We start from the raw sequence: 20,016 nt of genomic DNA, 5'->3' as shown, positions 1-20,016 counted from the left end.
TTGAGGGTACCCTTACTTGAGCGGCGGTCACGTGATCCATGTAAAAGAAATATTTAATCCAAAAGATGATCCTGAAGGTTCAGTGAACGGCCGTAACTGGCATATAAAGTTTTAATGAAATGACACGGGGATTAAGGCTTTAATTTGTGTTTGAAATTTGTTGCAATAATTTTTTGGCCAACTTTAGTTTAACATAATGTTAATTGACACAAGTTATGTAAATATAGAGGTTAATTGCTGGAAATTGTCTGGCATATTGTACCAATAGCAGCACATGTGATATTAGCGCAGTTAGACGTTTATATGGAGATATAAATTGCACATTGTATAAAGATAACTTGAAAATAGTTTCAAATATTCCATGGATACGGATTTTGTAACTGGGTTATTTTCCAGAGCTGTGTACCTAATGGAAACCAATTATGTTACAAAGGTGATATTTTGTTATACAACTGAGACATGTTAACCATACAAATTGTATAATTGATAAATACAGGTTCCAAATACATCCTTAGGCTTCACAGAAAGAATTAGAAATATTTGCACATTTTGATTGTCTAAATTCAGTCAATTACAAGCATTTCAAAGTACATGTACATCACTCGCGTAACATGAAAACCAGAGGATGAGCTATTCTTTGTTTTAAGTTGAATGTCGTTATTATTATCTAACTGGAATGTTAATGAAAAAAGTAAGGAGAATACATTCTAGTTGCCATATACAGGGTGACCCAAAAAAAAGAGTACCCAAACAAAACGTCATAAATTGACCAAAAATAAAACAATCTTCATAACATTTATTTACACACACAAGTAGCCTCTGCTTGATTTGCACAGAAAATGTTAGCGTTCTAGCTTGTCTTTCAGGAAAGTTATGCTCATTCTACAGAACATGCTCCAAATGGCCTCCGCGCCGCTGCAGGCAAACTTGAACTCACCGCGCAAAGTTATCAATCACCCGCACACACTCCTGTTGCGAGATTCCGCGAATGGTTGTTGTGATGGCTCTCTTGAGTTCTGTGATTGTCTGTGGGTTGTTCCTGTAGACGTTGTCTTTCAGGAACCCCCAAAGATAGAAATCTGGGGGATTTAAATCCGGGGGAGGCCATTTGGAGCATGTTCTGTAGAATGAGCATAACTTTCCTGAAAGACAAGCTAGAACGCTAAAATTTTCTGTGCAAATCATGCAGAGGCTACTTGTGTGTGTAAATAAATTTTATGAAGATTGCTTTATTTTTGTTCAATTTAAGACGTTTTGTTTGGGTACTCTTTTTTTTGGGTCACCCTGTAATATACTTAATGATTATTTAAAGAACTAAGATTGCATGTCATAAAATGGTACCCAGTTCTGGAGAAAAACCCAACTATTTAGTTTGTGGAAATGTGAGGGGGGGGAGCGGAATGGAAACAAAAACAGACAGTACCAGTCAAAGTTATTATGCTTGTTTTGTTGTTACTGTGATGGCTTGATCTTGATGATAGAAGCGCAGTTTACCAATGAATTTTTAGAGGGGATATTTCAGATAAAGTCATTCAGTATGTGATATGAACATTCAGTTGAGGTTGAGGTTGTTCCATTCAGGTTTTTGTTATTCTTTAGAATTGATTTTATGATATAAAACTAATAATATTCACAGTGATATCAAAGACTAGGAATGGTTGATAAAACAAAAGAGTGTTAGCACACCCCAAACATTGATAATAATAATAATTTAAAAAAAATAGCAGAACAGAAAAGAACAAGGAATGAAATCTAAGTTCAAAGTGAACCCTTACCCTATTCGTTTTATCGTCAACACTTGTTCTGATGTTCCCATCCCTCAACCAGCGTTATTGCAGCATGCAAGAGAAGTATTATATCTGATTTATGCTTTGCCCTTCCCATCCAAATTTATTGTTTTGAACTGAATGATGTTTATATTCTTACACATTTTGAATTGAGCTTTACAAACCAACTCCTACTAGGGTTTGAGCACATCAGCTTTGACTAATGGGAAATGCAATGAAATATCTGCTGTTACCCTTCTGATGAGCAGAGACAGGGCTTACATGCTTACTTCCCCTGTTAGGACTCTACAGTGGAACCCCCCTTTTACAACCTTCAAAAATCTGAGAAAAACAGGTCGTAAAATGGGAGGGAGTCTTAAAGGTACTGAACTTGTCAAATCCAGGTGCACGGAGCCCCTGGGGCTTTTAGTCATACCTCAGGCAGCTATCCGTTAGAAGAACTACCAGGTTTCATTGACTTGCACCCAAAGAGTCAAGAACTGCGATTTTTTTACGAATTAATTGTGTACTCGGACCCGGCTGGTCTTGACCTATTTTTGGATCTAAATTTAGATCAGGCAGATCATCACATCATACACAAAAAGACACGTCACAAAGCAAACTATGTCAGACGTCATCATGAGTTTGTGTAAAACAAAATCGAGGCCGGAATCACTCAGTTGAATCGAACTCCGACCAAACACCACGTAATAACTAGGTTAATTCATGCACTCGTGTGAACAAGAAACTGTCGAGCTTCACAGATGTCATCGTTGGGTAGTTTTGGGTTTGTTTTACTACCATAGGAGGATTTTTGAACTGTAAATGCACTCAGCTGCAACAAAAACGCAAAACGAAGGCTGTGAGCTGCACTGTGCCTTTAAAATGTTGGTACATTTACACAGCTGATGAACAGAATATCTAAGAAAGGAGGGTCTTAAAAAGAGGAAATGGTAAATTAGGGGGTCTTAAAAGGGGGGGTTCCACTGTACCTACACGACATGTGCACAACTTTGTCCAAGCCAAAGGCACTAAAGGAATCAAAAATGTTGCGATTGTTTTTGTGCGCTGAAAAACAATCTGAAGCAGATGAGCTTGGAAATCTGTCTTGGTTTTTGCTTGCAGTCATAAAGATTTCACTCACACACGCACACACACACACACATTAAAAAGAAAAGACAATTGACAATATCCACCGTGCCTCATGTTGCAGACAGACGGCGTGCACATCGGCCTCGTTCCCCTGGAGCAGCAGAAGAGGCACGTTCAGGACATCATGCGTCGGATCCCCGCTGGCTCGGAGGTCAGCACGGTGCTGGTGGGTCAGGTGGACTACATGCGCAAGCCGGCCTTGGCCTTCGTGCGGCTGTCCGAGGGCCAGTATCTGGAGAACTTGACCGAGGTCCCACTGCCCGTCAGATTCGTCTTTGTGCTGCTGGGCCCAGAGAAGTCAGGCATGGACTACCATGAAGTGGGCCGGTCCATTTCTACGCTCATGTCCAATCAGGTCAATTCACACAATACAATACAGTACAATACAATAACACTTTATGACATGTATCTCAACATGAGAAATTGCATAGTTCTGTCAGTTGATGTTCAGTGTTTTTGTCTTTTCTTTTGGGGTTTAGATAGGTTTGCAGACATGTAGCAATTAGAAATAAGTTTTGTCCAGCGTATTGTTCACACAAATGTTCACACTGATATGTTGTGCTGTGGAGTGTTTTTGTGTGCGGACACAATTTGGGTAAATGTTAACGTTAAGGCGGCTGAATGTTTGGGCCTTATTATCAAACACATTGAGATTGATCTTTTCATGTCTTGGATAGAGAGAGATATATAATGTGTGTGGGTGTACTTGTGTGAGAGTGTGTGTGTGTGTGTGTGTGTGAATGTGTGAATGTGCATACGTGTGTGCGCCTGTCTGTATTTTAATCTGTTCTGACCAATGTTATAGATCAACCATCATTCAAAGGGGCCTTTTTTCTTCTTCTTTTTTATAAATTTTTCATTTCGAGGATCTGACAATAACTTTATTGAAACCTGTGATTCTTCCTTCTAGGCGTTCCACGACGTTGCATACCAGGCGGAGAGTCGAGAAGAACTGCTGCAAGCCATCAACCTGTTCCTTGACGACTCCATCGTGCTGCCCCCTGGTGACTGGGACCAGAAGACTCTCCTGCCTATCATGGACATGGCGCGCAAGCGAGCTGGGATCCGCAGAAAGCTCAAGCAGAAAGAAGGTGAGAGGCTGAGATTTTGTTGTCAGATTGACGAAGGCTTGGATTGGTACTGTAGATATGGAGGTCTTTGTGTTTTTGATGTAACATGTGTTTATACAGTGGAACCCCCTTTTAAGACCTTGAATAATCTGAGAAAATCAGGTCTTAAAAAGGAGTAAGTCTTAAAATGGAGGTAAATTTACAGAGGTTATGAACATAACATCTGAAAAAGCAAGGTCTTAAAAAGGGGGGAGTCTTAGATTGGGGGGTCCTAAAAGGGGGGTTCCACTGTATCAGATTCTCAAGATGATGGAAAGAGTGAGAGAGGAAAGGTAAGACTTCGGGTAAAGTTATGCATGTAAATGGAACGCGGTTGGAAAAGAAATGGGTAGAGATACTATTGCAAGCCATTGAACGACATAATGTAAATCTGCTTTGGTAAGTTTCTACTCTCAGTAACTTCTTTCAGTTTAAGTATAGCAATTAGTATGTGATTTACATATGTGTGTCATGTAGGTTGTGGGTGAATGTATACACTTGTTTTACTGTTGTTTTGTTGTGGTGAATCTAGAATGTTCGCTAGCTCATGTGATGTATTGGCGTACAGGGAAGGTTTTACCATGAATTTTTGTCATAACATAATTGGACTTGAAAAGAGGCAGAGAAATTATTTATATTCTATTAACAAATTTTGTTCAAGCAGAACTTACTTTTTTCATTGTATAGAGTGAAGTGAGAAAGAAATTATTTATATTCTATTAACAAATTTTGTTCAAGCAGAACTTACTTTTTTCATTGTATAGAATGAAGTGAGGAGCAGCTGTGTTTTTATTTTTTAATATTTTTAACAAAAATGTTGGTAAGGATTGTCTGATATTTATGTGAAACTAAGCATATTTTGTAGCATGACAGACAGTACAATAAGTTATATTCAGGAAAGAACCAGGCCATCTCTTGGTTCATTTGCTAAATGTGCAGTAAATGGATGTCATCAGTCACAGCTAATGTTCATTTTTAGAGAAGTTCATCAATCATAACTGACGTTATGGCGTGTTTGCTCCCAGAAATGATCAACACTGGCCGTCGATACTCAGTGGTTATGCGTACACTTGATAAACTAAGCGCAAGTAAGTTGCAAGCTGGTACTGTTGATGTGTAGTGCTCCCTAACAGGCACTGGAAAATACTATTTTCTGCATATCTGCTTGGTGAATGTAGTTACATATGTAAAATGAATTTTGTGAGCTTCCAGCACACACAGATTTTGAAAATGTAATTAAAGAATTGAAATCCCAGCAGTGGTTTTGGAAAGAGATAGTTCGGTGTTTGTTTGTGTGTTTGTCTCTGCTTGCGTGTTTTGTGTGTGTTTTTTTTTACCCAGATTATGTGTGTTGTTTGAACCCAGTGCTCTATTTGGCCTATATTCTTTGAGCCTTGAAAAAAAAGTATGGTTACAAGCTATAGGGAATATACAGTATTCACAACTCTGTTTAAAGCATAGAGTGATACATAACACATATGGTAAGAGATATTTTCCAGTGCCTGTAATATCTCCAAGCCAAGTTTTTCCTTCCCCCCACCCCCCCTCACCGTGCAAGCTATGAGTGTGTGCCTGCAATCGTTGTCCTAACCGCAGTGAGATGAAATCTGACCGTTGTTCTATCGTGCCAGCAGTGATTGTCCTAATCTCATCGTTGTGGCATTACCACCGTTTTTTACCACCTGCTGCACCCACCTACCTGTGTGTACATGTGCGTTAAAAGATCATCCATCCAACACGCACTCTTCTGCACAGGCTGGATATTAATGCGCTGTTAATGTGATCGTTTTCTGTGAATTTGTTTTCTTCTCTTTTTAACTGGATTGAAGTGTGGATGATGACGCTTGTTCTGTGGATGTGAATTTCTGTGAACGTCACCAGCTTTCACTAGACTTTCTGACACTTTTTGCTAGTCTGCCTGACATGAACACATGTTTAGCAACAGTGAGCTTTTTCACTGAATGTGCTGTTGATGTTCAGTGATAAGATCTTCCATGGAGGTAGTTTTTCACTGGGTCTACAACTGACATAAATCAATATTGAATAAGGAACAAGTGTTGGGGAAGGTAACGGGTATATGAATTTTTCAGCTTTGAAAACAACCTCTGTGACCTTTGATATATACAGATTCTGTTGCTTTGTTTTCTTTGTGAATAAATTCCAGTACAAGTTTGTTGATACAGGTTTTTGTACTTCAAAATTGCTTCCATTACAAGCCTAACAGAGCGAAAAAGCCTGCAGAATAATCCTTTCCTTTATCTGGTATATGTGTGTATCCCTTCCCCTCCCTTGATCCCAGTTTGTAAAGAGGACAAACAAGTATTTTTACTAGTGAATGAGTTCAACATGGTAAAACTCACAATGGCATTGTTTCAGATTTATCATAACGTCACATTATGATTTGCTGCATAGAAGAATTCTGCACTGTAATAAATGTTAGAAGAGAAGTTTGTGTTTTACAGCATGTCACTTTTCATGCTTGATATGTTGTGAAGTGATGTAAACTAAAATGGTCACATTGATGGCGGTTTTCAAGCCACAAATATCATCCACTGTTGACAGATTATTGTCAATGGAGCATGTCGATGCCAGTGTTTTTGACTCACATGCGAAGCAAAAGTGAGTCTATGTACTCACCCGAGTCGTCCGTCCGTTCGTCCCCCCTGTCCGTCCGGACGTCCGTCCGGCCGTCCGGAAAACTTTAACGTTGGATATTTCTTGGACACTATTCAGTCTATCAGTACCAAATTTGGCAAGATGGTGTATGATGACAAGGCCCCAAAAAACATACATAGCATCTTGACCTTGCTTCAAGGTCAAGGTCGCAGGGGCCATAAATGTTGTCTAAAAAACAGCTATTTTTCACATTTTTCCCATTTTCTCTGAAGTTTTTGAGATTGAATACCTCACCTATATATGATATATAGGGCAAAGTAAGCCCCATCTTTTGATACCAGTTTGGTTTACCTTGCTTCAAGGTCAAGGTCACAGGAGCTCTTCAAAGTTGGATTGTATACATATTTTGAAGTGACCTTGACCCTGAACTATGGAAGATAACTGTTTCAAACTTAAAAATTATGTGGGGCACATGTTATGCTTTCATCATGAGACACATTTGGTCACATATGATCAAGGTCAAGGTCACTTTGACCCTTATGAAATGGGACCAAAATAAGGTAGTAAACCACTAAAAGTGACCATATCTCATGGTAGAAAGAGCCAATAAGCACCATTGTACTTCCTATGTCTTGAATTAACAGCTTTGTGTTGCATGACCTTGGATGACCTTGACCTTGGGTCAAGGTCACATGTATTTTGGTAGGAAAAATGTGTAAAGCAGTTCTTAGTGTATGATGTCATTGCTAGGTTTAGTTATTTGACCTTGACCCTGAAGGTCAAGGTCATGTAAAGGTCAAGGTCAAGCATGTGAGTCGTATGGGCTTTGCCCTTCTTGTTCAGTACTAAGTCTTACGAGTAATTGTTGGCATGTATAACATGGAAGTCTGAGCATGTAGTTTTTACATTGTTGTCTAAAAAGTAGTAAAAACTTAACTATAGGTACACAGTCAACGAGTGAAAGTTTTGCAACTTTCAAAAAAAGGTTATATAGTGTGATATTCCTTGATGATTTTAAGAGTGTTTTACATGAAAGTTCAATGTCATCCCTTGTAAAAGAATGCCACTGCTTGCGGCTTGCTCAGGATTGAAATTGTCTTTCATGTAGAATTCTAATTGTACTTTATTTCCAGATTTAATGCCAGTCCTTGAAAGACTTGTAAGCAAACAGATTGAATAATGTTACTCATATGCACTGCACAGAGAGAGGAACTTAAAGTTAATCAGAACGGTATATATATTAATTATTAGAATATTCTCCTCGAATCGTTGCACACCCTTCGTCCCCTACAACACTGCTTTCTTATAGAACGTAATACATTACAAACAAATGGACAAACAAAAAGCCGCCCTGATATAGCCCTTCGTGGTCGGCTGGGCGTTAAGCAAACAAACAAACAAGCAATCAAGCTACTTGCTATGAATTTACACATCATAGGCTTTTAGTTTTACAGCCTTTTGTCTTTGGACACACAAATGAACAAAATGCTAAATTTCCGACTGAGCTTCATCCCCTCCACTGTGTTAATGAAAACTGTAAAATGAATAAATTAAATAAGAAAGTCATTGGTTTTTCTTAATGAAAAGCTATAAAGTAAATAAATAAAGGTTGCAGCGGTTTGGCTTCGATAGGTTGGGTTTTTCATTTGATCATTGCCTTGGTACAGACTATTCCTTTTTTGTGTGTTTGCTGATAACTGACATGTCTTAGCTGGGGTAGTTGGTAATTTTATTGAAACTTTGCTGTTCTGTTATCATCTTTTTCTCACTCTTTTTCCCTATTTTGTAAACTGAACAAAAATTATTACTGTTTTTCTTCTCTCTCTATTTATTTTTATTGCTGTAAATATTTTTCCGTTTTTCTTTTCTTTGGATAGTGATGTTTTTGTTGTTTTTTTCATCATAAAAAAATTGAATTTTCGTTGTCCACAGCTTTAATTGAAAAAGGGCATGCTGACATCCCAACCGATCCCCTGCAGCGTACCAAGAGGATTTTTGGTGGATTCATCAACGACATTAAGCGGCGGTACCCTCACTATGTCAGCGATTTTCGGGACGCTCTGAACTTCAAGTGTTTGATGGCAACCATCTTCATCTTCTTCGCATGCATCTCCCCCTGCATCGCCTTTGGTGGTTTGTTAGGTGAGGATGAGATACAGACAAAGATCATTAATTTTGGAACCCCCCTTTTATGACCTCCAAAGATCTAAGAAAATCGGGTCTTAAATTGGAGGGAGCCTTAATTTTGTTTTTATAACTCATTGTCTCCCAGGTACTGATATATCCGTACCCACTCATAAGGTTCTATCTGACCTGGTACGGATATATCCGTACACACAGTCACTTCTGTCGCTTCCTGTAACGTCGATAAAACGCCTGCATTCCAGCGTGTTGCAGGCATGAGCAAGTTCCAAAATTTTCACTCGCCTTGTGGGCTAGTGAATTTCAAAATTGACTAGCCCACAAACATATTCACTCGCCCACAAAAAAAATGAGTTACCAAAGAACAAAACGATTCCATCCATTCAAACGTGATGAAAGGCGAGCAGGTCTTTGCAAGCGCCTGTACCGATCGCATCAGTTGAGTGACACGAGCACGCTGGTCTTGCGTTAGCTGGTGCATAGTGTGCCCCCCCCCCCCCCCCCCCAACAAATGGCCCCTTTCTCTCCTTACACAACATGACGTTTTTTTCCCGATCATAGTTTAGCCAGTCTCTCTGCTCACCAGAGTCAGATTTTGACCAGTCTGCCTGGAAGGAACGCTTCTTCTGTCCGGAGTCATACTTTTTCAGTCTCTCGGACTCCGTTCCCTCTGGTTTGGCTTTTTTCTTTGGGGGCTGGCAGTTGTCCAAGTATTTCCACGTGACATGTTTACAGCTTCAGATCTGCCTAGGCTTCTGAGACACGCGTGCTGCGTCGACAATTCTGATTGGTTAAAATTGCGTCAACGGAAGGTCCTGATAACCCCGAAATACGATTCTGGTCATTCTGATTGGTTCATGGTCACCAAACAGAATTTCCCGATCAGCTCAAAATGGAGCTCCGATCACATCTAATTTTAGCAGTCGTAGACGACAACGTGCTTCACAAACAGACAATCGTTGCTCAGAAAATGATAATACCACAGACCCAACATTTTCACTCGCCAAGTGGGCGATCATTATTAGACTTTCTACTCGCCCACACTCATTTCTGGTCGCCTGTGGCTAGTGGGCGACCGATCTTGCTCATGCCTGGTGTTGATACACAGTTACTACACAGTTACTACAATTCTGAGTGACCTGCTACAGCACAGCTGGTCTCTGCTAAAAAAAAATTGGTCAACATAGGTGGGGTAGAAAGTGTTAATGGAAGGTAAATTACAGATTTAGCACCCTGACATCGACGTTAGCTTGCCTAAATGGCTGGGTAAAAACGGTCATATACATAAAATACCAATTGTGCAAAACATCTGATGTACATGGGAGTTTCAGCGCATGAACGCAGAAGACGAAGAAAAAATCTTTGATTTTAGAATGGCTGGTGACAGGAGTTGTCTTAGTAATTATACAGAGTGTGCGAGAGAAAGAAAGAGAGAGAGAAGAGAGGGGGGGGGGGGGGGGGAGGGGGGGGGGGGGGGGGGGAGGGTAGGGAGAGCAATAGAGCATGTGTTTGTGTGTGTTTTAGAGAGATGGGTGGGAGTCAGAGATATTAAGTACCCAATGTCATTATTTATTTGCAATGTTTTTGTATTTTTATATTGATGCATTATTCACAACATTTTCATTTTGTTTTGTCACAGATGAGAAAACAAACGGCCTGATGGGTGTGACGGAGACAATAGTGTGTACTTCGGTGGCCGGCATGTTGTTCAGTTTGTTATGCGGTCAACCATTGATGATCATTGGTCCCACTGGTCCTGTGCTTGTCTTTGAGCAGTCTCTATACAAGGTGGGTTAAAACAGTCTTTCCTTAGTTTTCAGCATGCAGACAGCTTTTTTTGAGTTTTGCATGTACAGTGGAGTCCAGCTATAACGAACCTGGGTATAACGAAATCCCGCTTTTAACGAACTGCCATTGATCAGGCATGGGAATTGTCCGCCAAACGGCGGATTTCCGCCGAATTTTGTTTTTGTTCCGCCGAAAATGCAAAAGTGTTCGCCAAAAAAATAAAGGGGATAGGCACACAAAAAAAGCACTGGTTACTTTGGCCTTTGCGCAAAAGCCCGCGAAAACTTTCCGTACTTTGTTCAATCACTGCCACCGCCCGCCTCAGTTATTGAACTTTTATGTTTGAAAGTAAACCAGATTGCACAGATTGTGTTACAAGTTACATTTTCCTGTTTGTCTCAACAGATCAATTTCTTTTACAAATTTTACATATAATACATGTATATATTTTTTTCTTCAAAAAAGCAAAAATTGGTACATTTTTATACTAAAAACTCTGTTCTAAAAACAGAATTTAATGGCAAACTTGGAGCTCAGATGACACCAGATTGCACCATCTGGGTTCTTTGGACCCCCCTAGTAAGGCTAGGCGCTTCGCGCCGTCGACTTGACGCTTCGCGTCTTCAGTTATAAATTTTCCGCCTTTTTTACAATTTTCAATTCCCATGCCTGATTGATTTCCCGGCAGACACCCTTCTATTTCTTACTTGTTACTTTCCGGCTACAACGAACCTTTTGAACTCATTTGCATAACGAACCCCTCTTATAACAAACACGTTTTCATCGCCCCAGAGCCGTTTTGTCTCTAAAAGTCACAAGGCTACAACGAACTGATGTCAATAATTGTCTCCAAAGACAAAAATACACAAACACAAGTGCACATCGCGTGATGAGCGAACTCTGAACAAACTAACAGCGGGAGGTGCACAGATCGAACCAAAACCGAAAGTTGTGGTGACGTCATGACATTTTGCGATGTACGTCAGCGAAGCTTGTGCACATGTGGTCCGTCTTGCTAAAGACAATGGCTGACGAACATGGTTTCGAAATCTGGAACTGCTTTTTTGTTTTCTCCGATCCGTGACCGAGTGACGCGATATAGAACCACGCGTTCATTTGAATCGATACTCTCCTCAGGCAGTGAAGTCTCCTAAATTGCTCAACACTGTGGACAGTCCGGAGTGCAGTTATGTCCTGTGAATGAGCGAGTCAAAGTTTTATTGTGAAAACTGACGCTTTTCATGCACCTCCCGCTGTTAGTTTGCTAGAGCTCTCTATGGATTATATTATGAAGCTGTTGAAAACATGCAGAGATTGTACTCTCCAAGGAAAGATCGATGGGACGATCATTTGAAGGTGAGTGGGAAAACTTGTCTTGAGGCCATTTAGGGTTGAAAACTCTACAGCGAATTGCTGATATAACAAACTAAAATGTATCTCCCTTGAGATTCGTTGTACCCGGACTCCACTGTACTCGGACTCCACTGTACCCGGACTCCACTGTACGTGGCAAAAAGAGTTAGTCAGAGTTATCCACTGTACGTGGCAAAAAGAGTTAGTCAGAGTTATGGGGAACCAAGGTTTGTCAGAAAATAGCGCTGTGCCTCATTAGATTAAGGTTTTGTACATGGCAACATATTTTAGATAAGCTGCTTGGGAAGTATAAATATGAGGTACTTACTTACTGCCTGTTATGCTGGTTAGGCATGAAGTGCGTCAACGAAGGACCTACAGTGGAGTCCGGGTACAACGAATCTCAAGGGAGATACATTTTAGTTTGTTTTATTACCAAGTCAGTGCCCCATATGGCTTTTTGACCAATCAGGAAGGATTCTAGGTGACCTGTTAAATGTTATAACGTTCAGGCAGGGACCCTTTTTGTTTATCAAGCTAAAAATTGACAAAACAAAGTAAAAATTTAAATCAACAAGATCAGCGTGATTTATTCTACAGAATGACACTTCAAATGCTGTCAGATAATACTCTCTTTATCTAAAAAAAATACTGATAAGGGAGTTTTGTCGGTGGGTGCTTTACGGAACAGCAAGGTACCGCCCATCCTCTGAGTGTGAAATGCCGACCCGCTCACTTGAAATCTAAATGACCTAAGTTCGAAAAATCAAGTGAAATTGCGTCACTCACGTTACGTCAAATGTATCTTTACGTCATTTCCCATCCGTCTTGAGTCGGTTCTAAATCTGTCGCTCTCTATTCAACAAGAAAAAGCGAAGCAACTGAAACGCATGTTGAACATGGCTTATCTTGTGAGATTGTTGTGTGTCAAACGCATTTGATCTGTGAATATTCATCACGTCAGGAGTATTACTCTGATTGGCTGACCCAGGTCACGAGAATTCTTTGACTGACAGGCATAATCAGGTAGGAGCGCTCAAGTTCCCATTGCGGCTGTTCTGTCTAATTCGCGGGGTCGCTTCGAAATTTGTTTTGATCGAATTAAACGGTAATAAACGTTATTTCTAATATGCGGACTGTTAGCAAATAATAACAGTCATGTCTCACAAACGATATCAGCATTCGCCTAAAAGGCTCATGCTTGATATCTTTTTTCTCGACATGCCTGTTATCATTTGCATATTAGAAATAACTCATAATATCAGCAATTCGCTGTAGAGTTTTCAACCCTAAATGGCCTTAAGACAAGTTTTCCCACTCACCTTCAAATGATCGTCCCATCGATCTTTCCTTGGAGAGTACAATCTCTGCATGTTTTCAACAGCTTCATAATATAATCCATAGAGAGAGGCATAGTTCAAATGTTCACTTTACAGGGGTGTCGTTTGGGTCGGGCCTTCGGCCAATCGCCGATTTTTTTTTTACTTTGGCCAAAACTTTCATGTCCCTATCGGCCAAATGTCCGAAGAGTATTCGCCTGAATCGGCCAACGTTTGTCCAGTTGTTTTTATTGGTCAGGCTTTGATTGCTAAAACTGCTGCCGATGTACTAAGTCAACTGACTGACGTTTATTTTCTCGCGATTACCAAAAACAAAACATCAATGTTTTGAACGGAAGCCATTGACGAAAATATAGATGCCAGAGTGGTTTGCGTTTGCGTCCGCCAGTTCGCGATAGTTTATCAGTCCGTCAGTGCTTTCGATTTGGATTTGAACATCATGTCGCAAAAAGGAAAAAAAGTAAATTGGCCAAGGTTTGCTACCCTTCGCCAAGGTAAGTTATTCCCGCTGTTTGTTCAGAGTTCGCTCATCACGCGATGTGCACGTGTGTTTGTGTATTTTTGTCTTTGGAGACAATTATTGACATCAGTTCGTTGTAGCCTTGTGACTTTTAGAGACAAAACGGCTCTGGGGCGATGAAAACGTGTTTGTTAAAAGAGGGGTTCATTATGCAAATGAGTTCAAAAGGTTCGATGTAGCCGGAAAGTAACAAGTAAAAAATAGAAGGCTGTCTGCCGGGAAATCAATGGCAGTTTGTTAAAAGAGAGATTTCTTTATACCCGGGTTCGTTATAGCTGGATTCCACTGTAGGTGTGAGGTAGGCAGGATATCTTGTTGTCTAAGAGTAGACTACAGCATATCTATAATCTTGCGTGTATCAATCTTTTGAGCCAGCTCTGGTTGTATTAGTGGAAGGAGCAGTTTGAAGTTGATTTGTTTCCCATACCATGTGTTTAAAAGATAATGTGTGTGCAGCATAAGACTACTTTGAACAGCAATAAAACTGTATTCGCCCCAAGACAGTGTATCGGAATTGTCTGTATGAAGAGAGAGAAAAGAGTGAGTGAGTGAGCGTCTGTGCCTGCATGCGTATGTGACCAATCTTGCCATCACCATTTCATTTTGGTACTTAAACTGGTTTTACTTACTCCTACAAGTAAATTGCTTGCATTATTTTGTTTTATGTGCAGTTTGCCAAATCGTACGAAGTGGAGTTTTTGCCCATGAGGTGCTGGATAGGCCTGTACGTGGCCATCATTTCCATCGTCGTCGTCGCTTTTGAGGGCAGTTTCCTCGTGCGATACGTCACCCGCTTTGCAGAGGAGATTTTTGCCATCCTTATCTCCATCATTTTCATCTACGATGTTGTCAAGAAGCTTGTACATGTAAGTTTTTGTGTGTGTGGGGTCTTTTTCTGTTTTTGTATGGCATTCATTTTCATCTATGAGGTTGTAAAGAAGCTTGTACATGTAAGATGTTTGAGTATGTTTGTGTGTGTGTGTGTGCATGTGTGTGTGTGTGTGTGTGTGTGTGTGAGTGTGTGTGTGTGTGCGTGTGTGTGTGTGTGTTTGTGTGTGTGTGTGTGTGTGTGTGTGTGTGTGTGTGTGTGTGTGGTGTGTGTGTGTGTGGTCTTTTGCCTCTAGTGTATGTCATTCTTTTTCATGTGTGAAGCTGTAAAGCCTGATATTAGTTATTACATGTAATTGGGCAGTCAACTTCACAAAGTCTACTTCATGAAGCTCTCTGCACAGAGCTTTGGCACTACATTTTTCATAAAAAGACTTTGCGAAGTCTACTTTGGGCTGAATTTTGCAAAAGCAGGTTTTTCCTCTTGTGTGAATTCATTCATTTTCATCTATGAAGTTGTAAGGAAACTTGTGCATGTAAATTCTTTATTTTATTTTTTTACTAAGCTGAGATGCAGTATATGAAGTGCCTTTGCTTTTGCTGAAGCAGATTGTCAGATATTGTACATTTAGAATGTTTCTGCGCCTCAACTACTTTTATGTGATTTTTGGCATTAGGAGGTAGTGAATACTTAAATTAAATTACATATTACTTCCCCAAATCTCATAAATTAGCAATTTACTTCCGTTAAGTGCTTAAACGTTGAACACGCTTCCCTGGTTAAAAACAGGAAGCTACTCCCCCAAAGAAAAATCACGTAACCATGGTCACCAGACCACGTGATCTATGAGGGTAAGCTCCCCTTGAAGCCACGTGACACGCGGCCGCCATATTGTTCCTCACTTCTCTTCCAACGCTGAGCCTGCTCAGACGTTCTGAACTCACGCTCCGGGCTTTTTTTGCCCTTTTCAACCTTGGTTGGTTGAAATTTTCCCTTGTTCTCTTCGTCCTTACTCACGGGTGAGATCTTTCCTGCTTTCATTTCTAGGCTAGGGAAATTTTTCGGTTTTATAATGTGTATTTCTAGAACTTTTCCAGTGGTCAACATGTCTTTTTAGACGATAGAAGCACAGCTCTACGTTCGTGGAGTTTGTTTCTCCTTCTTAGCGGTCGGCGAAGAAACTTTTACCTAGCCTTCTGTTCAAGTTGTTGACACAGCCACTTCGGCTACATTTATCGTAGTCTTTTATTCGCTACTGTTAAGCAACGCTCATTTATCAAGAGCATGTGTTAGAGAATGTTCATATTTTGCATGTCAGTTTAGAATTTTTTGTGTGGAGTAATTGCGATATGCCAGCTCTATGCTGCTAAACTCACCTCTAAGGTCTGCGGGTGTCAGTCGATGTCGTGTATGAGACTTTCTTCTGTCACTGTTACGTCGTCCGACGTCGCTAGACTATGCTTCGTTTCCGGTCTTGACGAGTTGTTGTTTTCGTGCAAGGACCTGACTTCCGGTTTCCATAACTGACAAGGTATGACTGGTCGTTCACAAGTAGTCAGCTTCCGTTCCGCGGAAGTGGGTGACGAACGTTATCTACAAGGGCGTTCCAACGGCGGGTACATCTTCCCGGTCGCGGACGTTTCTTGTGCCATCCCACTGGGAGTGCGTTGACAGCTGGAACGATTCAGTCAGGCTTCGTCGACAGCACAGGCATCTTCGCTTCCGCTTGCGGAACAGGAAGAAGACATTGACCAGATGTCACGAGAGGCTTACACTTCCGGTGGACGCCCTCTTTTGGTTCCGGTTACCGTTGACAGTGACGCTGGCCGTACTGGACACGGTTTCCTGCTAGTAGTCAGCTGCCGTTCCGCGGCAGTGGGTGACGAACGTGAACCTTTTGTTGCCGGTTACTGTGGACAGTGACGCTTGCCGTACTCAACACGGTTTCCTACAAGTAGTCAGCTGTCGTTCCGCGACAGTGGGTGACGAACGTTATCATTTGTTTCCAGTTTCCAATGACAGTGACGCTTGCCGTACTGAGCATGGTTTCCTACAAGTAGTCAGCTGCCGTTCCACGGCAGTGGGTGACGAACGTTATCTACAAGGGCGTCCAACGGCGGGAACGTATTCCCGACTCGAGGGCGTTACTTGTGCCATCCCACAGGGAGTGTGTCGAGATCGTGAACATTCTCACTTTTCGTCGACTGCACAGGCATCTTGCGGAACAAGAAGAAGACATTGGTGAAATGTCACAAGAGGCTTACACTTCCGGTGGACGCCCTCATTTGTTTCCGGTTACCGTTGACAGTGACGCTTGTCGTACTGGACACGGTTTTTCTACCGGAAGTCTGCGCTGCCGCGCAGCATGCTTCTTCGGTTTACGGAAGTGCTACTTCCTTTCCGGACGAAGAAGAAAGTTTCCGCTTGGCGGTGTGCGTCGAGATAGTGAACTGTTTCACGTTTCTTCGATTGCACAGGCATCTTCACTTCCGCTCGCGGAACAGGAAGACGGCGTTGTCCACGTGTCCGTGAAGCTAGGGCTTACACTTTCAATGGACTCATTTACTCTTTTCCGGTTACTGTTGATAGTTACACGTGCGGTACACTACTTCTTCAGTTAAGGAAGTTCTACTTCCGTTCCGGATGAAGAGTAAAGTTTCAGGTTCTAGCGAAGTTTCACCTTTTCTTTGCCTTAGCAACAATGGTGACTTCGTGATTTTCCGGAAGGCATTGTTGCAGTAGCTGATGCTGCCTCTCCTCCGAAGACAGTGATGATGTTATTCCATCACAGCCTGCTTTCTTGGGTCTTCATTTTATTAGTCTTTCTTTGGTCGAGAGCACCTTTTACGGTGACTCCGGCAAAGGGGTCTCTTTGGTTTGATTCTTTTTTAAGGGTTAAGTCCTTTGCTTACTCTGAATCCGTTTTGGATCGGAGAAAGCCGGAAGGTCATCGCTGGAACTTGCGTCTCTTGTCTGAGACTTTGTTGCGATATTTGTTTCGTTCGCTTGCATCTTGTCTTGAACCCTTGAGTTCAAAATCAACGCAAGCATACAGGATGTGGCCTCTCTCTCTCTTTTGTATGCACTGGCGTTAGTGTCAACACAACTTTCTTGGCCAAGATCTACGCTCACGCAGCCCTTACCCTGAGAGATTCTCTCTGAGTATAGACTGCACGATCGTAGAACGGTTGACTCCTTGCATACCTCCGGTTCACAGGAGACGCTCTACTGGTTCTTTTGTGCCTTGATGCACTGCACATAGACACACAAGAAGAGACAGATTGAAGTTTGCAGTTACGCAAAACTCTGTGGGTCATCCTTTTACCAAATTATTTGGTTCGCTGCCCTTATGGCCATTTTGGCTGCAGGCGGCTCTATACAATGTGAAGCATCTCGGATCAGTTTATCCTTACAGCTCCCGTCGGGTTCTCTGTTGCTAGTTACAGTATGTACACAGCAATGGATCATAGGGATATTCAGATCGGGGTTCCTGCTGCTCTGGCAAGTGTTCAAAGCACTTCTTACCAGAGTTCTACCCCTTTTTCTTTTCTGCCAACTTAGAATCGATCACGGTTATCAACACCGAGATTCTGCGTCTTTGCCCAAACAAGCCATGGAAGAAGTGTTCTTTCATTTCTCCCGGGGTTTTTATGTTCGGATCTTCATGGTCCACGAGATATCAGGGGGGCGATTGCGGATGCTGGTCCTGCCCCCCTGAACGCTTTTCTAGATCAGATCCTTTTTGGTAATTCCAGCGACGGCAAGGACGCCCGTCGTATTGGTTTTTGGGTCACGTCGGTATTTTTTACAGACATGACTTTCATTTTCTATTTCACCGCATGGACAGGCATTGGCTGCGTTTTTTTCGGGAAGACAAAGCTTATCAGTTCAGGGCCCTGCCCTTCGGCTGTCACTATGGATATTTTCTATGGTTGTGAGACAGCTTGTGCTCAATTCAGGCAAGAGCGTACACCTTAGGGCGTACTTTAAAGGCTGACTCATCCTGAGTCAGTCTAGGAAATTTTGCCTTTCCCGTACTCATATTGCCCTGCGTCTATCTCTGGGCACGGGCTTTTTGATCAAGCAAACCAAGTCGGGTCACTACACTGCCCAGGTATTCCTATCTGGACATGAGATTTGACACTGTGGCTTAGAAGGTCGGTTTTCTCTCAAGAGATGACCAAACTCTAAATTCGTTTCGGAGGTTGGATTAACGGCGTAACCACTGTCCCTCCTCTCTCTGGTGCAGATCTTTGCACAGACGCGTTCCTATCGTGATGCGGGGCACACATGGTACAGCTTTTGGCCTCTGGCCTCTGAAGATTTTCAGGCAGAATATCACGCTAACAGTTTTGAACTGGAGGCAGTCGCTCAGGGTCTCCTGGGTCTTCTGCCTTATCTGCGGAGCAGCCATGTTCGCATTCTCACGGACAATTCCATAGTAGCCTCATTGCTCAACAATCAGGGCAGAGTGCACTCTCCCTTTCTGTTGAGCAGAACTTTCCAGATTCTGGTCTGATTTCGGCAACATCGATCCACATTGTCCGCATAACATCTCCCAGGCCTTCTCAAAGTCCTGGTAGATGCACTGAGACGGTCCTCACGTGTTTTACACTCTGACTGGCCTATTGCTTATCATGCCCTCCAGCGCTTTCGGGCTCATATCGACAGATTGATGATCGATCTTTTTAAGACGCGGTTTTCGGAAAGACTCCCTTTCTTTTAACCTTTTCCGGACTCGGAAGCACGGGCGGTCAACGCCCTGGAGTTGGTCTGGTCAGGCCGGTCAGCCTACGCATTCCATTCACCGTTCCTCCTTTGACGTGCTCAGAAAGGCAGTTCTGGGATGCACTTACACTCTGTCTCTTCAGACATGACGCTTGAAGTCAGAATCAATCAATCAATCAATGAGGCTTATATCGCGCATATTCCGTGGGTACAGTTCTAGGCGCTCTGCAGTGATGCCGTGTGAGATGAAATTTTATACGGCCAGTAGATTGCAGCCATGTCGGCGCATATTTACCTTTCACGGCCTTATTCAAAGTTACACGGGTATGGTAGACAATTATTAACTGTGCCTAAACAATTTTGCCAGGAAAGACCCTTTTGTCAATCGTGGGATCTTTAACGTGCACACCCAATGTAGTATACACGGGGGGTGGTTCGGACACCGAAGAGAGTCTGCACACAAAGTTGACTCTGTGAAATAAATTTCCGCCGAACCTGGGATCGAACTCGCGCTGACAGCGGCCAACTGAATACAAATCCAGCGCGCTACCAACTGAGCTATATCCCCGCCCCCCAGAAGGGCGGCTTTCTCGTCTACGTTTTTAACATTGGGCCATTTCTCTATCCCGTAGTGATATGACCTTGAGCAGTTGAAAACGACTTTAATCACCAA

At 42.1% G+C, this 20,016-nt stretch overlaps 1 protein-coding gene across 5 annotated transcripts in view; it reads left to right on the top strand.

The window, feature by feature from the left end:
- Positions 1–20,016, top strand: part of LOC138959922 (band 3 anion transport protein-like) — a 70,674-nt gene that overhangs the window by 32,109 nt on the left and 18,549 nt on the right. For all 5 annotated transcript variants that reach the window (XR_011453829.1, XM_070331594.1, XM_070331593.1 and 2 more), the window contains 5 exons: positions 2,980–3,273; positions 3,829–4,009; positions 8,576–8,785; positions 10,425–10,573; positions 14,458–14,652. Coding sequence is in view for 4 of the 5 variants with exons in the window: in XM_070331594.1 (XP_070187695.1) it covers positions 2,980–3,273; positions 3,829–4,009; positions 8,576–8,785; positions 10,425–10,573; positions 14,458–14,652 (1,029 nt within the window). In the remaining variant the exon portion in view is untranslated. The remainder of the gene's footprint in view (positions 1–2,979; positions 3,274–3,828; positions 4,010–8,575; positions 8,786–10,424; positions 10,574–14,457; positions 14,653–20,016) is intronic.

Source organism: Littorina saxatilis, linkage group LG2 (genome assembly GCF_037325665.1).
Source record: "Littorina saxatilis isolate snail1 linkage group LG2, US_GU_Lsax_2.0, whole genome shotgun sequence".
Lineage (NCBI taxonomy): Eukaryota > Metazoa > Mollusca > Gastropoda > Littorinimorpha > Littorinidae > Littorina > Littorina saxatilis.
Note: the sequence above shows the minus strand (reverse complement) of the source record. Positions and strands in the feature narration are given on the sequence as shown.